The 24,264-nt window shown below is 44.0% G+C and overlaps 1 protein-coding gene across 11 annotated transcripts in view; it reads left to right on the top strand.

The window, feature by feature from the left end:
• The window catches only part of LOC147033350 (uncharacterized), a 193,042-nt gene extending 171,359 nt beyond the window's left edge, over positions 1-21,683 (top strand). For all 11 annotated transcript variants that reach the window (XM_085871586.1, XM_085871585.1, XM_085871576.1 and 8 more), the window contains one exon: positions 19,938-21,683. In XM_085871586.1, coding sequence (XP_085727712.1) covers positions 19,938-21,481 — 1,544 coding nt within the window. In that variant the 3' untranslated portion in view covers positions 21,482-21,683. The remainder of the gene's footprint in view (positions 1-19,937) is intronic.
• Positions 21,684-24,264: the final 2,581 nt, after the last annotated feature.

Below are 24,264 nucleotides of genomic sequence, written 5' to 3'. Positions count from 1 at the left end.
AACGATGAGGAGATTGCTTAATCATTGGGTGTGGGCACAGGAAATGACAAGCTTCTCTTAATGATCTCATCTGGCCACCGCCCGAGTTGCAAATCATTTTTGTACATAAACCACGCCATAAAAAAGTTTTGATTCAAATGTTTTCAGTTCGTGTTCTGAGATAAAATATAAACACGAGACCTTGTCTCACATAATAGTTCCTATTTTTTCACAGCATGACAGTCCAAAACTACTTCCTCATTCACACAGCACGACCGTGTCAAAAAAAACACTTCCTCATTTTCACGGCATGAACTGAAAACATTTGAAACAAAACTTTTTTTATGGCGTGGTTTATGTACAAAAATGATTTGCAACTCGGGCGGTGGTCAAATGAGATCATTAAGAGAAGTTTATCATTTCGTAATGGCACAAAAGGGGTATCTTAAAAAATATAAAGATTCAAATGTTTTGTTTTTCAATATTTTAGATGGGGATTATTGTGCAAAGAAAATTAAACTATTGAAGGAATTTGAGAATGAACAAATGTTTATAGGTTCAATGAGTGAGCTAAACAAGATGCATTGGTTATTTGATAAAGAGTGCCCCGAGGCTTAGACGTTTCAGATATTTCTTTAGAATCACCTTTAACAAATCTTTATCTTGTTGTATGGGTTATTTGATAAAGAGTGTCCCGGGGCTTAGACGTTTCAGATATTTCTTTAGAATCACCTTTAACAAATCTTTATCTTGTTGTATGGGTTATTTGAATAGAGAGCCCCTAGGTTAAAAGGGGAGACAAATAAATATACCTTGGGCTAAAAAGGGGATTTATTTTTTTGGGGGAAAAAAAGAAAAATTTCATGGCTGAAAATCCCCCATTCATTTACATGGGGAAAAGTGAGCCAGAACCAGTATTCTTTCCCTACATATATATATATATATATATATATATATATATATATATATATATATATATATATATATATATATATATATATATATATATATATATATATATATATATATATATACATACACAGCTCTGGAAAAAAATAAGAGACCACTCCAAAATTTTTTGAAATCAGCATCTCTACATGCATGGCAGCCATTCCATTCCAGTGTCTGTTGAATTACATGACAGGCACACCTCATTCTATTTAGTGAGGTACTGATTAGGTGATCACCTGAACCGAATCTTATTTAACAAGGAAAAGTATAAAAACCACTGCTGTGGTCATCACTATCCTCTTGCAATAGGACCAGCTGGATGGCAAAAACAGTGCTTGTAGTACCTCAAAAGTAATTGGAATAAAAAAATAACTATTGACCATGCCAAAAGAGTTGACAAGAAAAGTTTTAAGTGAGGAAAAGAAGGGTTCAATTCTGGCTTTACTGGCAGAGGGATACAGTGAGCGTCACGTTGCTTCCATCCTCAAAATTTCAAAGACGGCGGTTCATAAGAACAAGGTCAAGCAGCAGACATTGGGGACAACAAAGCTACATACTGGCAGAGGGCGAAAACGACTTTCCACTGACCGGGATGACCACCAACTCATTCAAATGTCACTCAAAAACCGTAGGATGAAATCAAGTGACCTACAAAAAGAATGGCAAACGGCAGCTGGGGTGAAGTGCACGGCGAGGACGGTTCGAAACGGGCTCCTCGGGGCAGGGCTGAAGTCGTGCAAAGCTAGAAAAAAGCCCATCATCAATGAGAAGCAAAGTAGAGCCAGGCTGATGTTTGCAAAAGACCATATAATAAGGATTGGACCGTAGAGGACTGGAGTAAGGTCATCTCTGATGAGTCCAATTTTCAGCTTTGCCCAACACCTGGTCGTCTAATGGTTAGACGGAGACCTGGAGAGGCCTACAAGCCACAGTGTCTCGCACCCACTGTGAAATTTGGTGGAGGATCGGTGATGATCTGAGGGTGCTTCAGCAAGGCTGGAATCGGGCAGATTTGTCTTTGGGAAAGACTCATGAATCAAGCCATGTACAAGGTTGTCCTGGAAGAATACTTGCTTCCTTCTGCTCTGACAATGTTCCCCGACTCTGAGGATTGCTTTTTCCAGCAGGACAATGCTCCATGCCACACAGCCAGGTCAAACAAGGTGTGGATGGAGAACCATGAGATCAAGACCCTGTCATGGCCAGGCAAATTTCCAGATCTGAACCCCATTGAAAACCTCTGGAATGTGATCAAGAGGAAGATGGATGGTCACAAGCCATCAAACAAAGCCGAGCTGCTTGAATTTTTGTGCCAGGAGTGGCATAAAGTCACCCAACAGCAATGTGAAAGACTGGTGGAGAGCATGCCAAGACGCATGACAGCTGTGATTGAAAATCAGGGTTATTCCACAAAATATTGATTTCTGAACTCTTCCTAAGTTAAAATATTAGTATTGTGTTGTTTAAAAATGAATATGAACTTGTTTTGTTTGTATTATTTGAGGTCTGAAAACACTGAATCTTTGTTGTTATTTTGACCAGTTGTCATTTTCTGCAAATAAATGCTCTAAATGACAATATTTTCATTCGGAATTTGGAAGAAATGTTGTCAGTAGTTTATAGAACAAGCCGGTAGGTGGACATGGGTAGAACCAATAGAACCTGACGCGATGGGCCCGTTCGATGGGGAATGACCTAACAGCACAAGAAAATTCATGATTCTAGCTTCAAGGGTTAATGCTGCAGATTGTTTTTTCGTTAAAATACCCCCACATTTAGAGGTTTTTCGGCCATTGCTAGGCAATGGAGGGGCCCATAGCAACGGTTCTTTCTCACACAGAACTAGGACATACCATGAACGTACCATACCAGTTTCATGTATATCTGACTCATAGTCTCTGAGATATAACGAACCTCATTTTTTTTTTATTGTTTTCGACCAGGGTTCATTCAAAGTCTATCTTCTCCGACAGTTTTCATAGGATCCGGCTGGAAATTTTGGTCAAAGAGGTTGATTATAGTGCGTATAAAAGCCTGGAAGCCGATTTTGATTTTTGAAAAAATTAATTTTTTATGATTTTTCTAAAATTTCAGTCCCGTTGCTAGGCAACGGGTGGTTGCTTAGCAACGAAACTCAAACGTGCACACTCCCAGCCCATATGGCACCTGTTTGCCAAGTTTCATCGAAATCGGTTTGCTGGTTTGTGCTGTGGAGCCTCGCGTTGCAGACACACACACACACACACACACACACACACACACACACACACACACACACACACACACACACACACACACACACCGACAATAAGGGTAGAAAAAAATTTGAGATTTTTTTTTTCGACTCTATCGACTACCCAATAAAACAAAAATGTTCATTTTACTCAAAGACATGCATATAAATAGTAAAACCAGAAAAACTGATAATTTTGCAGTGCTGTCAATTTTTTCCAGAGAGAGATATATATATATATATATATATATATATATATATATATATATATATATATATATATATATATATATATATATATATATATATATATATATATATATACACATGTATATATATATATATATATACACATGTATATATACGGTATATATTGTTGCGGATTCGTGCCCGCCGGCGTGCGAACGGCCACGTAACTCGAATCGCGGCACGTCGCCCACCGGACTGACAATCCCGTCGTGACCCTCTCGGACTAACGCCGGGAACTAGTCACGGGTGGGCCATTCGGCCTCACCACGATCGTGCCAATCGGCCCCCCGCGTGGGATAGGGTTGCTCGCCAAATTCGACCTACCTAAGTACCCACACGGAGGGTAGACCGGGCGATCGCACCTCGCCGCAGGTCGACTTCGGACACGGGCCACTTTAAGCGACCCGTTCCGTACTATCGGGATAACCGAGCGGTGTTATTGTCAACCGGGACGGTTCGATTAATTATCGGGCGTTTTAGCCCACGACCAACCCTTTACGTGAAGTAAGATGGAGATTCAATAAAGGAAAAGACGAAGCGAAACGGGAAAAACAGTTCAACATAAAGCACATTTATTTCGCGATGGCACACGGATAGCACACATATACAATTATACACCAAAAGCAAATGTAAAAGAAGAAGAAACACACAATAATGCACAAAAAGCAAATGTAAAAGCAAAACACAATGCAGATCTACCACCGACTACCGAGCACATGGCAACACTTATACAGTTTTACTTCACAGACGGCGCCGACAACACATATACTCAAAGCAAAAGAAAAAGGGACCACCCTCCACTATGAGGGGGCAGACGTGCCTCGGGCCGAGACCGCGTCGAGCCTACCCGTCTGGTGATGAGCCACAAAATGGCGGTGGCGCCCCGACTCCGCGGGCCTCGCTGGCAGTGCCTGGTATGGGGTGGGAACGGGGCCCCCTTCTCGCACTATCTCAGCGCGGGGGGAAACAGGAGGGGGTTGTTGATGCTCGGGGGGATGAGGATATCTCGCTGGTTCGGGTCCTGCGACGAGCGTCTCCACCGCGACCTCGGTCGCGTTATCGGCCTCTCCTCTCCGCAGCTCCTTGACTCTGACACGAGCGCCCCCTCGACTGCCTTCGCCGCCGCCACCTCTCCAACTCTCCCACTCTCCACAGCTCCGTCCAACTGCTTTCTCCGACTCTTCTCTTGACTGACTCTTCCCAACTTCACTGCTCCGACTCTTCCCAACTCAACTCGACTGCCGGCGAGCGAACGCGGCCCTTTATAGCCCCCGGGGCCTCGCTCCTTCACCTTCGACCCTTTACCTCTGGCTGGCTCCCCATTGGACAGAGGAAAAGTGGGCGTGAATGCTTTTTGATCCATGAATCTGCATATAGCGATATTACTCCGACGCACCTGGAGGCGGGGCCAAATCGCCCCATGCTCGCTGATAGGACGGAACAGAAGTGGGCGTGAGTCGTTTTTGATCCGATTTCTTCGGAAAGGCTGGTGTTTCTGCACCCGCTGCTCGGTGCGCGCCCTGCACGAGTCCAGTATCGGTGCCCACAAGCGGCGCGGGAATGACGGTGATGCGATGGTTGCGAGAGCGAGATGTGACGGCAAGGGTCGTGGCTGTTGGCGTTGTTGTTGTCGTGAAGCGGCGTTGCGGCTGGTGGTTGTTGTGTGATGGCTGTTGAGACGTGATTGGTGGTGGTAGTAATGGTAGTAATGGCGGCTGGTCCAAAATAAGGATAGTAAAAGAAAAACGGCTATCTTGAGGGGTCGCAGCCCGAATGAATGACATTTATTCCCTCGAAACAACGGGTTTGGGCCTAACTACACATATACTTACAGAGATATCTCACCTAAGGGACCTGAATGGTGGTTTGCGAATTTTGTCAACCACAACAATATATATATATATATATATATATATATATATATATATATATATATATATATATATATATATATATATATATATATATATATTTTTTTTTTTGTGTGTGTGTGTGTGTGTTCTTTTGTATTTAATGTGGCGAGGTATTCCGAAATAATACTGAAATCAATTTGGGCTTTTTGTTTTTTTTTAACTCACCAATGTGGATTATTATATTTTGTTACCTTATATTACTCTCCCATGAGCCAATATCCATAACTATAAATGTCGATCTGTTGTCCATCTGTCTGTTACATCTACACTCCGACACCTCTGGACAGATTTGGACCAAATTTGTCACAGGTAAAAGATTGTACTGGCTAGGATTTAGCAGGGTTCACGGCTCCTTCGGCTGCCACGAAACTTCCGTGAAAACATGATGGGTATACTTCCCCACTGTTGCATTTGGTTTGAATATTGCCACCTTTGATGAAGTTGAGCACGACAGGATGGATTGAATTTCCCAGACAACTGCCTGACTGTCATCTTTTGTCATTATTCTCGCCACCACCATGGCTAGTTTTTCTCATCACTGCGGACAGGTACTTTTGCTAGTTTTGTATAAAAGAAAAACCTTTTCACTTTGTCTCCATCGCAATGCAATACTCATAGATTGTTCGTGCGTCCTTTTATTTATAAAATAAACTCAAGGATTTTGTGCTTTTCCAAGTGTCAGGTCTGGGAAACCCAGGAAATATAACAAGGTATCTCCAGTCATGGCTCGCAGACTTCCTCTCCTGTCGCAGCCAATGTGTGGCCCCAAATGGAGTTCTCTCTTATCCCCTCTTCCTGGCCAGGCTGGAGTTCCTCAATGCAGTGTTCTGGGCCCTGTTCTTTTCCGGGTTTTCATCAATGATCTCTCCGACTCTCTGGAAAATCCTCTTTATCTGTTTGCTGATGACTCCACCCTCTGCTTTACCATCTGCATCCCTCAGACTGGCAAGCAGCAGCTTCTTCGCTCACTTCAGATCTGGGTAAAATCACAAACTGGTCCAACACGTGGAACATGTCTTTCAATCTGGACAAATCTCACACTCTCACTTTGTCTCTCCGAAAGAACCATTTGGAAACCACCGCATATACATTCTCAACAATCCTCTGGAAGAAGTCCTTTCTTCTGCTTCTGGGTCTCACTATCTGCCATGATCTTTCCTGGGAAAGCTACATTTCTAACCTGGCCTCCAAAGCCAGTTGCCGACTGGGAATCCTCTGTCATGCAAAGTCTTTCCTCGGTCCACCTGAGCTCCTGACCACATACAAAGCTTTTGTCCGCAGCCTGATGGAGTACTGCTCTCCCCTTTGGGCTGGTGCTCCTGCCTCCCACCTTTCTCGGCTTCAAGCTGTGGAAACCAAGGCATTTCGGATCATTGGTATCTCCCGCAATGAGGCTGAGTCTTTGGGCCTCTCACTCTCACCGCAGGCAGGTCGGTGGTCTTTCTGTCTTTCTGTCTTCTACCATCTCCTCTCCGGTCTCCCCCCCTCCCCCCCCGCTCTCTCTGCGATTTGTCCGCACCACATTTCCAAAGGGCGCTCAAGGTCCACCAACAACCCCCTTCTGGTTAAAAACCACCAAAATCACGAATCACTCCTCAGCTTTACTCTTTCATTCCTCTTTTTTCCGACCTTTGGAATAAACTCCCTCACACTATTCAATCCCAACCTTCCTTCCAGGCCTTCAAAACAGCTGTTCACCACCACCTCTTATCGTCCCCCATCCAAATCCTCAATCCTTTTTTCCCCCGATAATCCACCCCAAACATAATTATCATTAAAACATTCTTCATGAGTAGTCGCACGTATGGTGAAAATTGTGTCTCAATCCGACAAGTGGTTGCAGAGAAAAACACTAAAGTTCTGTGTGGACAAACAGACAGATAAACAAGCCGACAAACTGACCCAAATGCAATACCCTCTCCTCTGGCGAGGGTAATGATTTGTAGATTCTCTTACAAGTCACACATACAGCCACGGCCAAAAATATTGGCACCCCTGCACTTTTTTTTTCAAATGGCTCACAATTTTCTCTAAAAATAAGTTGAAATTGACAAAAGTATTTGGTCTCCACAATTCTTAATTTCATTGTTAATATTACAGAACCTTTGTTTTTGAATCAGAACTTAAAATATAGTGGGGCAACTTAGCATAACAATTGTGCATTTTGTGAGGAAAGCACCAAATTTGGCACATGTAGCCTATCATATTATGAACAGATTTGGATATTGGGCCATCTCAAAATTTTTGATGGCAGTGGAAAATGGCTGCCACAGCCATCAGCAGCTGAATTTGAGATGGCCCAATATCCAAATCTGTTCATAATATGTTAGGCTACTAGTGTGCCAAATTTGTTGCTTTCCTCACAAAATGCACAATTGTTGTGCTATATTTAGCTTAGTTGCCCCACTAATATCCTTTTAAATCGGAAAATAAAAAGAAATGGCATTGACAAATTTATTGACACCCTCGACTTAATATTTGGTAGCACAGCTTTTGGACAATGCAGTCAAGCACTTCCTAGAGCCATGAATGATCTTCCTATACCTCTCTACTGGCAGTCTGGCCCACTCTTCTTGTGTAAACTGCTCCAGTTCTCTCAGATTTGAAAGGTGCCTTCTCCCAACTGCTGTTTTCAGATCTCCCCACAGGTGTTCAATGGGATTTAGATCTGCACTCATTGCTGGCCACTTCAGAATAGTCCAGAATTTTCTCTTGAACCATTCCTTGGTGCTTTTTGAAATTTGTTTGGGGTCATTGTCCTGCTGCAAGACCCATAACCTTCGACGGAGACCCAGCTTTCTGACACTGGGTTGAACATTGCATTCCAAAATGCCTGGGTAATCTCCTGATTTAATGATGCCATGCATACATTCAAGGCACCCAGTGCCAGAGGCAGCACAGCAACACTAAAACATCACTGAACCTCCTAAGCCTGGTGTTGGCTTCGTGGTTCGGGTGGCGGCTTGGGATCCTAGGGTCCTGAGTTCAAGCCCCGTTGGCCGCTGAATTAAAATACACCAGGAGGTTGACTCACCCTGTCATCCTTCCGAGGTCAGCAAAATATGAGTACCAGTGTACTGGTAAGGGGGACACTGCATCAGCAGCATAGCCGTGTCCCAACCAATGATGCAACCAGCAGCCACAGGCTGCACTCGATAGAGAGAGAGAGACTGAACCTCCTCCATGTTTTACTGAAGGGAAGGTGTTCTTTTCTTTGAAGGCTTCATTTTGTTTTGACAGAGATGATGTGTTAAACAAAAAGCTCCAATTTGGTCTCATCTGTCCACAGGACATTGTCCCAGAAGGATTTTGATTTGTTCAGGTGTGTTTTGGCAAACTCCAGTTGGGATTTCTTGTGTCTCTCTCTCATCAGTGGGGTCCTCCTGGGTCTCCTACCGGAGAACCCCCTTTCATTGAGTTGGTGATGGCATAGTGCAAGTTGAAACTGTCGTACCTTGTGTCTGAAGGTCAGCTTGAATCTGTTTGGCAGTTGATTGAGGTGTTTTCTCCACCATTCAAACAATCCTTCGCTGTAATATTCGATCAAGTTTTCTCTTGCGGCCACGTCCAGGGAGGTTGGCTTCAGTGCCGTGGGCCTTAAATTTCCTGATAACATTGCGTACGGTGGACACAGGAACATCAAGGTCTCTGGAGATGGACTTGTAGCCTTGAAATTGTCAAACTTGTAGCCTTGAAATGCTTGGCTACAATCTTGTGTCTGACCTCCTCAGACAATTCTCTGGTTTTATTTCTTTTCTCCATGCTCATTGCGGTACACACAGTGATACAAAACAGCAGAATGACTCCTTTTCTCGATTCAAACTGATTGATTGAGTCATTTTTATATTGCAAGCACCTGCAAATCACCATTGGTGAGTTCAAAGTAAAGTAGAATCACCTGGTTGAAATCTAATTATTTCTTATAACTAATACAAGGTGTCAATAATATTGTCCAAGCCATTTTAGGATTTCTGTGGGAATAAGTTCAGACTTTGTAATTTTTTCATCTTTTTTTTTTTTTTGTTCCATTGAAAACCAAAGCAAATACATATGTGATGCTAAAACATTTTTTAATTCCAACAATTTTCTGGAAGAAATGGTGCATAATTTGAAAAAAGTGCAAGGGTGCCAATATTTTTGGCCACGACTGTATATACGCAGGTCGTGGATAAAAAAATGGAAACACCATTTTACAGTCACTTATTCGGGTATCGGACCACCGTGTGCAGCCAATACAGCCTGTATGCACCATGGTAAAGAGTCCATCATCTGGAATTCTGCAGGAGCGATGCGGTACCATTCTTCGATGAAAAAGTCAATCAACTCACACCTGTTTGATGGAGGTGGAAAACGCTGTCTCAGGCGTCATTCCAGAATATCCCATCAATGCTCGATTGAGTTCAGATCTGATGACTGAGAAGGTCATGACATATGGATAACATCAGCGTCATGCTCATCAAACCATTGGGTAACCACATTGGGTGCTCTTTGGATGGGGGAATTGTCATCCTGGAAGATACCCCTCTTGGCAGAAAAGAGATGCTGCAAAATGGGGTGAAGATGATCACGCAGTACCATTAAGTGGTGAGTGGAATTGTCCTTGCCTTCTAAGAGATTGACTGTACCCAAACCACGCCAAGAAAATGTGCCTCAACATTAAAGATCCATCAGAACCCTTCACTGTTGGAACCACTCAGGGTTGTAGAGTTCTTTAGGTTGGCACCACACTTGCACTCGTCTGTTTGTCGAGAACATGGTGAAAGATGATTCATCTGACCATATCACATTTCTCCACTGCTCGGTAGCCCATTGCCTGTGCTCTTTGCACCACTTGACTCACAAATGTGCATTTCCAGGTGTGATGAGTGGTTTGTGTATTGCACCCTGACTAAAATCCCACTCTGTGGAGTTCTCGGCAGACTGTTTTTTATGAAACTGGCTGAAATTTACAATCAATTGATCCGCAGTTGCTCGCCTGCTTTGCTTTGCACTTCAAATTAATGCACGGATATCACAATCTTGGAGTATGGACTTCTGTCCACTGTTGCCCTTTCCTGATGATGTCTTTCTCTCAGAGTTCCATGCCGCCATCACCTGAGACACTATTGCTCGTGAAATATCAGCAAGTTGAGCTGTCTTTGTCACTGAAGCCCCTGCCAAATGCGCCCCAACAATCACCCCTCTTTCAAAGTCATCAAGGTCTCCTCTTGCAGCCATGCAAGCCGTAATGATGGGCAACCAGGCCTGTGCAGCATTTTTATAGATGACCCTAAGTGATGACCCTTTTATAGATGACCCTAAGGGATGTTATTTGCTAAATTAACACATGAGCCACACCTGTGTGGAAGCTGTTGCTTTCATTATACTTGGTGTCCTTCATTTACCCAGGTGTTTCCATTTTTTTGCCCAACACGTGTGTGTGTGTGTGTGTGTGTGTGTGTGTGTGTGTGTGTGTGTGTGTGTGTGTGTGTGTGTGTGTGTGTGTGTGTGTGTGTGTGTGTGTGTGTGTGTGTGTGTGTGTGTGTACTAGTGGGGTATGCTAACACATGGTAAGCAGTAACGAACCGTCCTTCGTATGTAGGTACATAAAAAAAAGCAGCAGTTGTAGCCTGACCTCCCACTGTCCCCATTGTTTTAGGACGCTCATTTGCAGTGAGCACAAGGAGGCTGCACTTGTTTTCGGATATTTTCATTTACAGATGTTTTCCGACGGTTGTGATTTTGTTTTTTCCAGGTGTATCAGCTTCGATGTCAATCAGCACACAAAATTTCAGCTTTCTACGTTAACCCGAAAGTAACGAACATTAATATGAATGAGTCAGTCAGTGGTTAGAAAGAGCCTCTTAATTATATATACATATTGTTACGGTTGTGGAAATTCGCATTGCACCATAAAGAGTCCTCTGATGAGATATATCGGTAAGTTCATGTGTCGTTAGCCCAAACCTGTTGTATAGAGGGAATATGTGTGATTCATCCGGGCTGCGACGCTTTGAGTTAGCCATTTTTCTTTCTCTATTGTTATTTTCGACCATTAAGCTGCCAACAACGCAAACAGCCACTACCTTTACCTTCACAACTCCATACCGCAAACATCGCTTCACCGCCATTCCCAAACGACGCCCGCCAATCACCAAACCACCACAGAAAACCCCCCACCACCTTGGCCGAACTCCTTCTCCAACCATCGACCACACCACCAGTCGACACCAAACGTCGTGCTGTCCAGGGCCCATTCGGCGATTGGTGCCAAACGCATAGAGCCGCGAGCGCGAATGGCGGCCTTTCCGAGGGAGAAATTCGGATCAGGAAGGCTTCACGCCCCCTTTTTCTCCGTCCACTGGGCGAGCGTCGGGCGGTATGGCCCCGCCTCCAAGCACGATGAACGTGGATTCTTTACGAGAGGAATTCGGATCAAAAGGGCTTCACGCCCCTTTTTGCCGCACCAAAGGCTGAACAGAGGGTGGCGTGGCCCCGCCTCCAATCGCGTTTTGATCCTGAAATTTGCATATAGGCTCCCCCTGCGGCCGATAAAGACGCGAGCATAAGGCGACTCGAAGAGTTCGCGTGGTTGAGTTGCAGGCGGCTGGTCGGGGCAAGTGAAGAGTTCAAGTCAATTGAAGACGGCGGTCAGCAACGAGATTGCGGTGTGGAGGTCGCTCGTCTCATCGCGGGGTCCAAGCCAGCCAGCCATTCCCCTCTCCCTGAGCATCAGCAATTCGCCCCCCCCCCATCCGTGCTGAGGGGGCCCCGTTCCTCCCCACCCTAAACGTGGTGCCAACCAAACTGCTTGCGCGGAGCACGCAGGAAAGGGCTCGCCGACCACGCCAGGGGCACGGAGTCGCGGCGCAGCTGCGCGAACATTGCGGCTTGCCCGTCATTGTGTCACGAGGATGCGGGTAAGACCTTCTCGGTCTCGTGGACCTGGCCGCTCCTCCAGGATCCACGCACATTTGGTCCACGGACCTGTCTGCCTCCTTGTCTGTGAGGGTGGCTTTCTTTCCTTTGCTTTTTGTATGAGTGATGTGGTGCTGATTCCCGACAAGTAGAACTGTATAAGTGTTGTAAATAATTGCCCTTTTATTCGGTCGTATTGCATTTGCTTTTGTTGCATCTTGTCTTGACTGTAATATACATGCCTTCAGTGTTTCCGTAATAAATGTGCATTGTTTGTTGAACTGTTTCCCGCTTTGCTTCATCTCCTTCCTTTTATTGAATCTCCATCTTGCATCAAGTCAGGGGTTCGTAGTGGGTTTCAACATCCCGGTAATTAATCGGAACCGTCAAGGACGACGATAACTCCGCTCAGCTATCCCTGTAATACGGAACGAACCGCTTAAGCGGTTCGTGTCCGGAGTCGGCCTGTGGCGTGGTACAACTCCTCGGTACCCTACTCGCGCGAGTACTTAGGTAAATCGACCATTCGGCGATCGGACCCTATTTCGCACGTGTAGATTGCGGACTGAGTTGTGGTGAGGTTAAACCCCCACCCGTGACTGGCTCCGGGCGGTAGTTCCCAGAGGGTCACGGCTGAATTGTCCGTTCGGTGGGCAACATGTCGCGATTCGAGTTACGTGGCCGATCGCACGCCGGCGGGCGCGAATTCATCACAAAATATATATATATATATATATATATATATATATATATATATATATATATATATATATATATATATATATATATATATATATATATATATATATATATATATAATCTCAAGACCCGATCACGTCTCTGACCCGTAATTTGAGGGAATAGCCAATCAGCTCTCACCTATAAATTACCCCAAATTGCTGTGATTTTCCTAATAGGTAGCTTCGAGGGACATGGGTTGGGTTTGAAACCGCAAAGGACTCACCTTGTGCAGCTTTTCTTGGTTTCTTCATGCAGCTTAATTTGGCTGGAAGAGCATAGGGGTTCATTATAGTGTCACGTCAGAGGCTCCGTTAACACTGCGCCAAAGATCGTATGTATGCCTTTGTGGATTTGTGAAATGGTCTCTTACTGCATTCAATTAATACTGTTTACCATTCCCCAAGGTCACCCAAATGAGTTGAAAATGATGGCACATGCACAGAGGCATATGTTTCTAACATGTTTTCTTACCTTGTAAAGGGTTTATGTGCAATGAATATTGGGGAAAAGGTGGACGAGACAAGCAGTTCAGAACAAACCATGCAAATCAAAAGATACAAACAGTGAAAGGGTACAGGCAAACTTAAACGCAATGATGAAATCGAAATAAATAAAACCTAACCCACACTAGGTGCCACAGTTCACACTTGTACAAACATTAAAATTGCAAGCAAGGACTTTCCTTTGACTATGCGTGGTGTAGATGCAGGACCCCTTACAGTCCTTTTTAACGCAGGAGAGAGATTATGAAAGCTCACTATGAAGTGAGCCAAAGATGAAGTGAGCCCATAGATGAGCAAGCCAATGAGGAAGTAGTACTTTGGGGGCGTGCACCCTGAACCAGCCCTCATGGCCCTCCGTCCTTTCCACCGTGATTCTTCTGCACCCTCATCCTCCTGCACGCTAGGAGCTCTGGTGTTCCTTTCTCTCCTCAATCTCCAAGGTTGCTTCTGCACGCTTCTTCTTCCTCTTGGGTGGAGTCCTCTCCCAGGCCGTCTCACCCACGGGGTGGCCCCAATAAGAATAAATCTCTCTGTTATGCTCAGCCCTACTGCATATTACACCACCATGGCTGGCACACACTGGCCAGACAAATGGTAATGGCCTTTTCACACACTTGTGACGTGTGCCTTTTATGATCGGAAATCCTCACCTGGCCCCACCCACAAACGAGGTGTTTGTGCATACAATATTACCTTGTCTTTAAATTAACTGCGCTGCCTCCTCAGTGTCACATGTAACAAAATGACTTACTTTCATGACAATCTAACATACTCAAATAATACGGACCATACTACACTCACCACAGTCTAGTTATAGACCCCCCCTTCCATATAGCACAGCCCTCTTAAGCTCCTGCCAAGGTTCTCTGTCAGGAACCCAATATTCCGGCCTTAGCTCTTACAGTCACACACCTAATTAACTTTCCAAATAAATTGGAGGGAGCTGTGGGAGGCGAACTGCAGCTACCTGACCCAGTCTCCTTAACGCTCTTTGGGTCACCGCTCTGACGCAGGCTACCCTGAATGGTTATTACACCAGTACGACGTTACTCATTTCACTGACTCGGTAGGACGACAGGCTGAATGAACCACACCTGGTGTTAATTCAATGGTACAGGGGCTTGAACTCAGGACGCTGAGGTTCCAAGCCAGCCACCTTAACCACTAGGTCAACACCAGGCTGATACATCGTGTTGCGGGCCGGCGGGGTCGGGTGAGAAGACCACTAGGTGGGGGAAACTACGTCGATTCCCACCGGAATCGTAGGCCGTCGCTCACGGCTAATTCCGTGAGGCGGCGGGTTGCTTAACCGACCGTGGACGCCAATACCTCAACCACGTGGCGTAGGGTCCTCCTGTACAGAATCAAGTTACCTAATTAACCACGCAGTTTCGACTACCGGGGAACCACGCCCTCGGTACGCCTTGCCCGAACCAGGTCACTCTACCGACTACCTTTCCGGATCGGATGCAGTCGAGCGGCACTGCCAAGGACGTACCGGCAAGAAGGAACGGATTATCGGGAATAAAGACCCAGCTAAACTCACATTCGAACCATGCTGGACCAATGGAGGAAAAGACAAAGACGAGCTGGGAACATTTTGACAATTATTTATTTACAAGAAGCGGGGAAAAGCATGTGGCACAACAAAAAGGTTTATTCGGTATGTAATGCAGGGGAAAGATGAGAGAGGTGTGGTGCGGCAATTTTACAAGCAACTTACAAAAGCGGACACAGTGCAGACTTGATGCGAGATTAATAAAAGCAACAATTACAACAATGAAGATCTTATACAGGCTTATCTAACGGACAGACGCCAACACACTCAGACAAAATATACCCAATGAAAAGAAAAGGGACCTTTTGCAGCCAGGGAGAGAGGGAGTTGAGGTCACAGTTTTTGGTACCTGAGCGTTTTGAGGGGGAGGGATGCTGTACCATGGTGCTGTACCCGACAAAAGTTGTGCGGTTCGGTCCACCGCCGCACGTGTGGTAATCGTGTCTGGCAGAATCCAAAGAGATGAGCAGTAGGCAGGACCAGATAAGACGCTTGGTCGAGGTCGTGTGGGCGAGGACCAGTACAGTAGGCGGGCCGTCGAGGCGAGACGTAGGCAGAGCCAGGCAGCACGAACACTTTCACAACAATTGTCTTCAACTTCTCCAACTTGCAATTCTCTTCAACGACCAAACAACTCGCAATTCTAACTCGACCTCTCCAAGAACTCGACCCAACTCTGAGGATTGCTCCGTACTTAATAGATCACGAGCTCGTGGAGGAGCCATGGCGAAACTGACGTCATCGTCCGATCCGAGCATTCCGATTGGACCGGGCCTTCATCTGGTCCGCCTTTCTGGGCGGAGTTTCGGCCAGACGCTAGTTTGGCCCGCCCACCTGGATGCAAAACGAACGTGATTCACCACCCACGTCTGGTTTGGAGTAGACGGTGGAATACTCAAAGCACCAATCTACTCCATGGTGCACGTTGCGATTTTTGCCTCAGAAGCGATCGTTGGGGAGGGTACCTTGGGTTGTCGTGGATTTTGCCTCAGAAATGAAATGGAATGGGGATAAAATAAAAAGGGGAAAAACGATTTAATAACCTAAATGAAGCCCATCACAACGCACCCCCGTGTCTTCCCACTACACAAGGAAGGGATATAACTACATGTATATTAATGGAATAACTGACTTGGGACAACTCTCTGTTGTATGCATACGGTTCCGAGAACCGTAACAATAGTATGACTTGAAAAATCGAATCTAAATATTGGCACCTCTTTACACTCTCTTAAGTGTTTCTTTCAAGTTCATACTATAAAAAGAGCCGTGTGTGTGTGTGTGTGTGTGTGTGTGTGTGTGTGTGTGTGTGTGTGTGTGTGTGTGTGTGTGTGTGTGTGTGTGTGTGTGTGTGTGTGTGTGTGTGTGTGTACGTGCACGCGTGTGCAAGTTCCACCCATTGGTTGGACAGTTCGCCTAACTCTACCCACAATTTCTATACTACGGCTGCCAACTTTGGAACCCTTTATAATTTACCCTTAAGAACCATTTAGATTTTAGAACTACCCTTTAGAACCCTTTCCCTCAAGCAGAGCTTTTACTGTGGAGGTTACGCAGGTTTGCTGTTATTTCCGACTATTTTCTCTTCAATTGTGACAGGTTTCTGTGAATCGGTGACTATGATAGAGGAGCAGTAAGGGTTACATATTTCGCTGTTTCGATGCGGGAATACCAACTGTGGAGGAGATAGATGTCTTAAGGCCTTTGGGTTTGGAGAAGGGTGAGGATTCAATCACCCTCTTTAGTATTTTTTGAATGACCTGTCCTCAAAAGATTAGCACTTCTCTTCCTCTGTCTCCTCTCCTGACAATTGCATTCCAAAGCGAAGAATTGCTATTTATTTTATTTAAATGAGAATTTCGGTTGTATTTTGTTTAATTTTTTTTTAATACATGGTCAAGGCTCATGGAAGAGCTATGACACAGAATAGATCAGGACATAACATAACAAAGGAAACAACAGGAGAAAGAGGAAACACCAACAGCAGGGAGGAGGGAGATGAAGACAGACAAACAAAAGATGTAGGTCCTGGTGAGTGGTAGGGGAGAATGCATGGGGTGGATAAGATTGATACAAAAGCATAATTATGGGAGAGGTAGGGGTGGTTGAATGTGTGTAGAAAAGATCATGGTTTTGGATGGGCAAAGACCTGAGACGGTGGTCAGCTGCTATCTTGAAGATTTGGAGGGAAGAATGAAATCGAACAGAGTATGGAAGGCAGTTCCTTCCACAGGTGGGAAAAGAGAGGAATAAATGAGGGGAGGTGGGTAGTGGTTCTGGATTTGGGTAGTTTTAGGAGGAGGGGGTTGCTAGTGGACCGCTTGCGTCCTTAAAATACCTGGTGGGGGGAGGGACAAAGCGCAGAGAGGGCAGAGGGTGCAAGACCAGAAATGAGGTGGAAGAAGACAAAGAGACCACCGACCAGTCAGTGATGGAGAAGCGATAGGCCCATAGACACAGCTTTATCACGAGAGATTCCAATGATCTTGAAAGCCTTGGTTTCCATGGCATCAAGCTTAGGAAGATGTGAGGCAGGGGAGCCAGCCCAGAGGGGAGAGCAGTACTCCATAAAGCTGAGGATGAAAGCCTTGCATGTGGATAGAAGCTCAGGTATGCCAAGGAAGGACTTTGCAGAATTGAGGATGCCCAGTCAGCATCTGGCTTTGGAGGCCAACTTTGAAATGTGGCTTGCTCAAGAGAGATCATGGCTGAGAGTGAGACCCAAGAGTTTCAGTGACTGCACCTCTTCGAGAGGGTTGTTCAGAAAGTAGATTGGAGGATTTGCAGTCCGTCCTCTCAGAGAGAGAGAGCGAGAGAGAAAGAGGTTGGACAGATGTTGTTTTCTGGACAGTAGACACATACTTGTTGCGGGCTTTGTGGAATGATCTGAGGTTGCGTTCTGTTGGAGTTGCCTTCCAGGAGGAGAATGCAAGTTGTTTTAAAGCAACAGCCTCACCACCGGATTCAGTGTACCAAGAGCGGGAGAATGGGTACGATAACTGAAGACGAGATGGGATGAATCTGTGCATGAGAGAGCAGGTTTCTGTGGAAGAATTCCCAGTCTGAATTAATATCAGAGACTGTGGATATCGGAGACCAGTCCTGAAGTGTAATGGCTGCTTGCAGTTCCTGCCAGTTTCCTGGAGTGTGCTGCCAGACTCGCCGGCGCCGAGGCTGTTTTCTGAGAATGGTCAGAGAGATGTTGACCTTCACAAAGACATGCCAATCGGGACGAGCAATGAGTTCCTCGGTTTATGATTCAGGAGATTGTAAAGCCATCTATCTCTATGTTGTTTGATCCCTCAAAATCACCAGCAACAATGGAACTTCGATAACCACAATCTGAAAATAATCGATTCCTCGCCAGACTTCATTCTGAAGTCTGAATCATTGCTGTAAAAACTGCAAAGCTTCAGCAATTTGGAGTATGGAATAAAATACATGTATGATGATGATGATAGGTGAGGTCATGCAGCAAACAAGGTCTAATGAAAAGGTTCTGGGACTAAATTTATTGCAGGGAGATGAAGTATATTATAAGGGTATTAAACAAGTGGCATGGTTGGCAACACTTGCTGACACCAAACCTCTGGCAGGAAGCTGCCATCTTGTTTCAGTCTTGAGTGACATGCTGTTTTGTGTCAATCTGTTTATTTATTTTTTTGTCCCATTGTAAAACATTTGACTTGAAGGAGCAACGTGTGTACATCAAATCTTGTGTGAAACTCGGTTAGACAGCCACATGTACCTATTAAATGTTAAAAACTGCTTTTGGAGATGAAGCTCTCAGGCTTTCAAACATTTGAATGGTTTCCTTGGTTTAAAAGTGGCCAAACTTCCATTGATGATCCATGCTCCGGCGAGCTATCAACCTCGCACAGTGAGGAATCAGTCGCTCGTGAGATGACGATTCATGAAGTGGATGAGGAAGTTGGCATCTACGGCATATGCCAAACGATTTTGACTCGATATTTGGTGATGAGGCGGATCTCGGCAAAGTTCGTTCCGTGGGTTCTCATTCCCGAACAGAAGGTGCATTGCTTCACAGTGTCTCAGGAACTCATTGATCATGCAGCAAATTATGAAAACTTTCTGCCCAACATCATTTCAGGTGATGAGACTTGGGTTTATGGCTATGACACTGAGACAAAGCATCAGTCATCTCAGTGGAAGACCCATTTGTCACCTCGACCAAATAAAACAAGACAGTTGTGCTCAAATTAGAAGACAATGTTGGTTGTGTTTTTGACAGTGAAGGTGTTGGACACCAGGAGCTCATTCCACAAGGTCAAATGGTGAATCGGCTGGTTGTTTTTTTTTGGCTGTTCTGAAATGTCGAAGAGATGCAGTTCGATGGAAGCGGCTTGAAAAATGGGGGTCCATTGTGTGGATGTTGCATCCCGACATCTGATTCCTGGGTTTTTTATACATCTTTGTACCCTTCTTCACATGGTGTATTCCACATTGAGGACTTCGTCTTAATAATGTCCCTGTCATGGGACATTCATGTATTTTTGTTTTTACATCCTATGATCTAATGGCTTTCTTGCCCATAAATAAGAGTCGCCTGTGCTCATTGTGTGTTTTGATCCTGTGAAATGTATGATTCAAATTGCCAGGAACCCATTGTCAAATTTTGAAATTTGATTGGCTCATTGAAGTTTTTGGAAATGATGAGGATAGGTCAAATGAAATGGGTGCAGGTGTGATGATTCACCAAAATGGTAAATATAATTCAGAAAATGCCTCTCTGGCAGTGAGGGGTGTGTGCAGAACTTCTGTCTTTCTTTCATGGGTTGAGATGTTGGTGAAGTGGCTGCCTTGCTAACTCATGTTCCCTTTGAAGAATTTTTAATTATTGGATACATTACACAAAAATTATCGTGACTGTTTTAAATTGTGTGTTTGCTCAGGTGTCCGACAGAATATCCAGATGATCCCCCGCGGCAAATGCTGTTTGAAGTCTACCACAGAATCTGCACTTCAGCTGCACATGAAAACACGCCATGAGATTGCGGTTGATGCAATGTACAAATGTTTTAAGTGCCTTTACAGCACTCATTGCAAAGACCTTTTGACTGTACATTTCCAGACACATATGGTCAAAACTGAGCAAAACACATTCACACAGAATGAATTTCTTCACAAAGTCCATCGGCCATCAATATGGCAACAGGATGTTGAAACAGGAAGTAGTAATTGTGGAAGTTGTGAAATGTCATTCATTCCTCCATCAGACCATCTGATCCATATGAAAATCCACAGTTGCGACCACACGTACGAATGCAGAATTTGTGGAAAGTCTTTCATGACCCCTTCAAAGGTTAAAGCTCATGTGCAAACTCATAGTTCTGAGCGTCCATACAAATGTACATCATGTGGAAAATCTTTCATTAACCCTTCAAAACTTAAAGTTCACACACAAACTCACAGTGTTGACCGTCCATACAAATGCACCTGTTGTGGAAAATCTTTCAACGCCTCATCAAACCTGAAAGAGCACATGCATATTCATAGTACTGAGCGTCCACACATTTGCACAACCTGTGGAAAATCTTTCAAAAGATCATCAAACCTTAAAACTCACATAAGAGGTCACAGTGGTGATCGCCCATACAAATGTGAAATTTGTGGAAAATCTTTCAAAATCTCGTCAACTCTGAAATCACACATGCGAATTCACAGCATGGAACGACCATACAAGTGCACAACCTGTGAAAAATCTTTCAAGCATTCATCACACCTGAAAATGCACATACGAATTCACATTGGTGAGTTTCCATACAAATGTCAAACTTGCGGGAAATCTTTCATTGCATCGTCAGACCTCAAAAGGCATGTGAAGATCCACAGCACTTTGTACCCACATAAATGTAGAAATTGTGAAAAATCTTTCGTTCAACTGTCAGATCTTCATCGGCACATGAAAATCCACAGTTGTGAGCTTCCAAACAAATGCACAATTTGTGAAAAATCTTTCAAAATTCCATCGCACCTTAAAATTCACATGAGAAGTCACACTGGTGAGCGCCCGTACCAATGTACAATTTGTGTAAAATCTTACATGAAGTCATCGGACCTAAAAACTCACATGAGAGGTCACACTGGTGAGCGCCCATACCAATGTACAATTTGTGCAAAATCTTTCATTCGGTCATCAGATCTGAAAATTCACATGAGAGGTCACACTGGTCATCGTCCTTACAAATGCACATTATGTGGGAAATCTTTCAAAAAACCAGCACATCTGAAATCTCACGAGAGATGTCACACTGGTGAGCGCCCATTCAAATGCCTGACTTGTGGAAAATGTTTCCTTCGACCATCGGATCTTAAAATTCACATGAGAGGTCACACTGGTGATCGCCCATACAAATGTGAAATTTGTGGAAAATCTTTCAGTGCCTCGTCAAACCAAAAAGCGCATATGAAGATCCACCGATGTGGGCGCCAATAAACATGCACAACTCTATTTAATCATGAAGCATTTATTTAATCATTAAGCATGAAGAGACACATGAGTATTCATATAGATGGAAATAAAAAGGGAAAGTAACATGACTTGAAAAATGAATTGAAGAAAATGTACGAACTGAAGAAATTTGCCGTCATTCCAGATAGTTGTAGCACACGGAGCAATAAAGAAGCTTTCAAAAATTTTACAGGGCAAATGTTACAATAAAGGGCTATAATTGTGGCCTGTCCATCTTTCAGTGACAGTCTTTGAGAGTGCCCATGAACTATGAAAACGATTCACAACGCTTGAAGATGAAGGACAAATGATTTTCTATCCTGAAACTTGAATCCACAATCCTTTTGCTTTCCTTAATGACATTACTACAAGGAACTTTAAGGCAGGAGGAAACCATTTGAATCCATCTTGCCTTCACTATACAAACACAGCAAATTCATTCCATTACTGTATCAGCTTAAATTCACTGGGGATGGGAAGGAGGGGAAAGTATAGGGTCATTAACCAGGAGCCATGTCGATAGACCCTCATGACCAACATAATTCGGCCAAGAAAAGCATGAGGTCACGAGCGTGGTCGAAAGCGGTTTGAATCACTTTACCATCAACCTGCATCCAGCCTAAACCACCAAACGAAGCAGCCAGAACAAGCAGAATTCATAAAACAAATGACACGGGGGAAGGAGAAAAGAAGCAATCACAATTAACAATCAAGAATAAAGCCCTTACCCTCTACGGTATATGCACCACTTGGCACCAAACAAACAATCAGTAGATTCCTTAATTATTAATTCCTAGTCTTAAGGCCTTCATTCATGGAGTGGTGAGAAAAAGTTTGTGAATCCCATAGCATTTTTTGTATATCTGCATAAATTTGATCAAAAATGTGATCAGAACATCATTTAAGCCCTAATCTTCTATATACAGTATTACTAAAACTCTCATCTTGTATATATGTGTGTATGTCTGTATGTTGCCGAAATACAGCCAAAACGGTACACGATAGCGCAAAAATTTTCGGCCCACCTTACTCACCATTCGCCTGCAGTGTGCAGTATCAAGTTTCGTTAAAATCGAGCAACGAAAAAATGATTTAAAAAATCAATTCCCGATTCAGTCAAGTACTTTTCGGGAGAATTTGTTCAATGCAAACAACCTCAGCAGTATAGTTCGCTGGAGCTATCTTTTTCTTTTCTTTTTTTTTTGAAATGATTCTTTTTATCAACCGCTGTCACAACGTGAACCCAACGGGTTCACGGGTCGTCTGGTAATAGATAAAGAGGACCTGATTAAACAAATAGCACACAAAAAAAATCAACTTTTTGATTTATTTATTGAGCAAAATGACACAACATTCAATTTCTTTGGGGGAAAAAGTATGTGAACCTTCACATTCAGTAACTGGTGGAACCCCCTTGAGCAGCAATAACTTCAACCAAACGTTTCCTGTAACTCTTGATCACTCCTGCACATCGGCTTGGAGGAATTTTGGCCCATTCCTCCTGATAGAACTGCTTCAATTCAGACATTTGTGGGCTTTATTGCATGAACTGCTCGCTGCAGGTTCTGCCACAACGTTTCATTTGGGTTAAGGTCTGGACTTTGACTTGGTCATTCCAAAATGCAAAATCTCTTCTGCTTCAGCCATGCTATTGTAGATTTGTGTGTTTAGGATCGTTGTCTTGCTGCATAACCCACTTTTGTTAAGCTTCAGCTCACGGACAGATGCCTTGACATACTCATGTAGAACTTGCTGGCACAATCAATAATTCATGGTTCCATCAATGATAGCAAGCCGTCTGTGTCCTGAGGCAGCGAAGCAGCCCCAAACCATGATACTCTCACCACCCTGCTTCATGGTTGGGATGAGGTTCTAATCTTGGAATGCAGTGTTTGTTTTTTGCCAAACATAACGTTTCTCATTTAAGCCAAAAAGTTCCACTCAACTCATCTGACCACAGAACATTCTTCCAATAGCTTTCTGGATGATCTAAGTGGTCTTTGGCAAACTTGAGACAGGTGGGAATGTTCTTTTGGAGAGCGGTGGTTTCCTCGTTGCTATGTTTCCATGCACACCATTCTTGTTCAGTGTTTTCCTGATGGTGGACTCATGAACACTGACATTAGGCAATGCAAGAGAGGTCTGCAGATACTTAGACGTTACTCTGGGGTTCTTTGTGACCTCCTGGATTATTGTACGCCTTTCTCTTGGAGTGATTTTTGTTCGATGACCGCTCCTGGAAAAAATAACAATGGTGTTGAATTTTCTCCATTTGTACACTATCTGCCTGACAGTGGATTGGTGGAGCCCAACAACTTTAGAAACGATTTTGTAGCCCATTCCAGACCAATGAGCATTGACAACTCTTTTTCTGAAGTCCTCAGAAATCTCTTTTGATTGGGGCATGAAATGCTTTCACAAACCTGTGTGGTGATGACCAGACTCTGATGGTGATGAAGAAAGTCGATGTTTTTATATAGGGCTGTGCCACCCAAACTCAATCCTGACTGTCATCTGGTTGATTGAAACACCTGACTGGAATTACCCCCTTAATTGAGCTGATTAACCTTGAGGGAAACAAACTTTTTCCAACAAATAAATTGAATGTTGGATCATTTTGCTTAATAAGTAAATGAAAAAGTAGATTTTTTCATGTGTGATTGGTTTATTCAGGTTCTCTTTTTCTATTATTAGGACTTAGATGAAGATTTGATCACATTTTTGGTCAAATTTATGCAGAAATACAGAAACTTCTAAAGGGTTCACAA

This window comes from Eptatretus burgeri, chromosome 2, assembly GCF_056783735.1.
Source record: "Eptatretus burgeri isolate ZD-2024b chromosome 2, Ebu_testis_v1, whole genome shotgun sequence".
Taxonomy (NCBI): Eukaryota; Metazoa; Chordata; class Myxini; order Myxiniformes; family Myxinidae; genus Eptatretus; species Eptatretus burgeri.
Note: the sequence above shows the minus strand (reverse complement) of the source record. Positions and strands in the feature narration are given on the sequence as shown.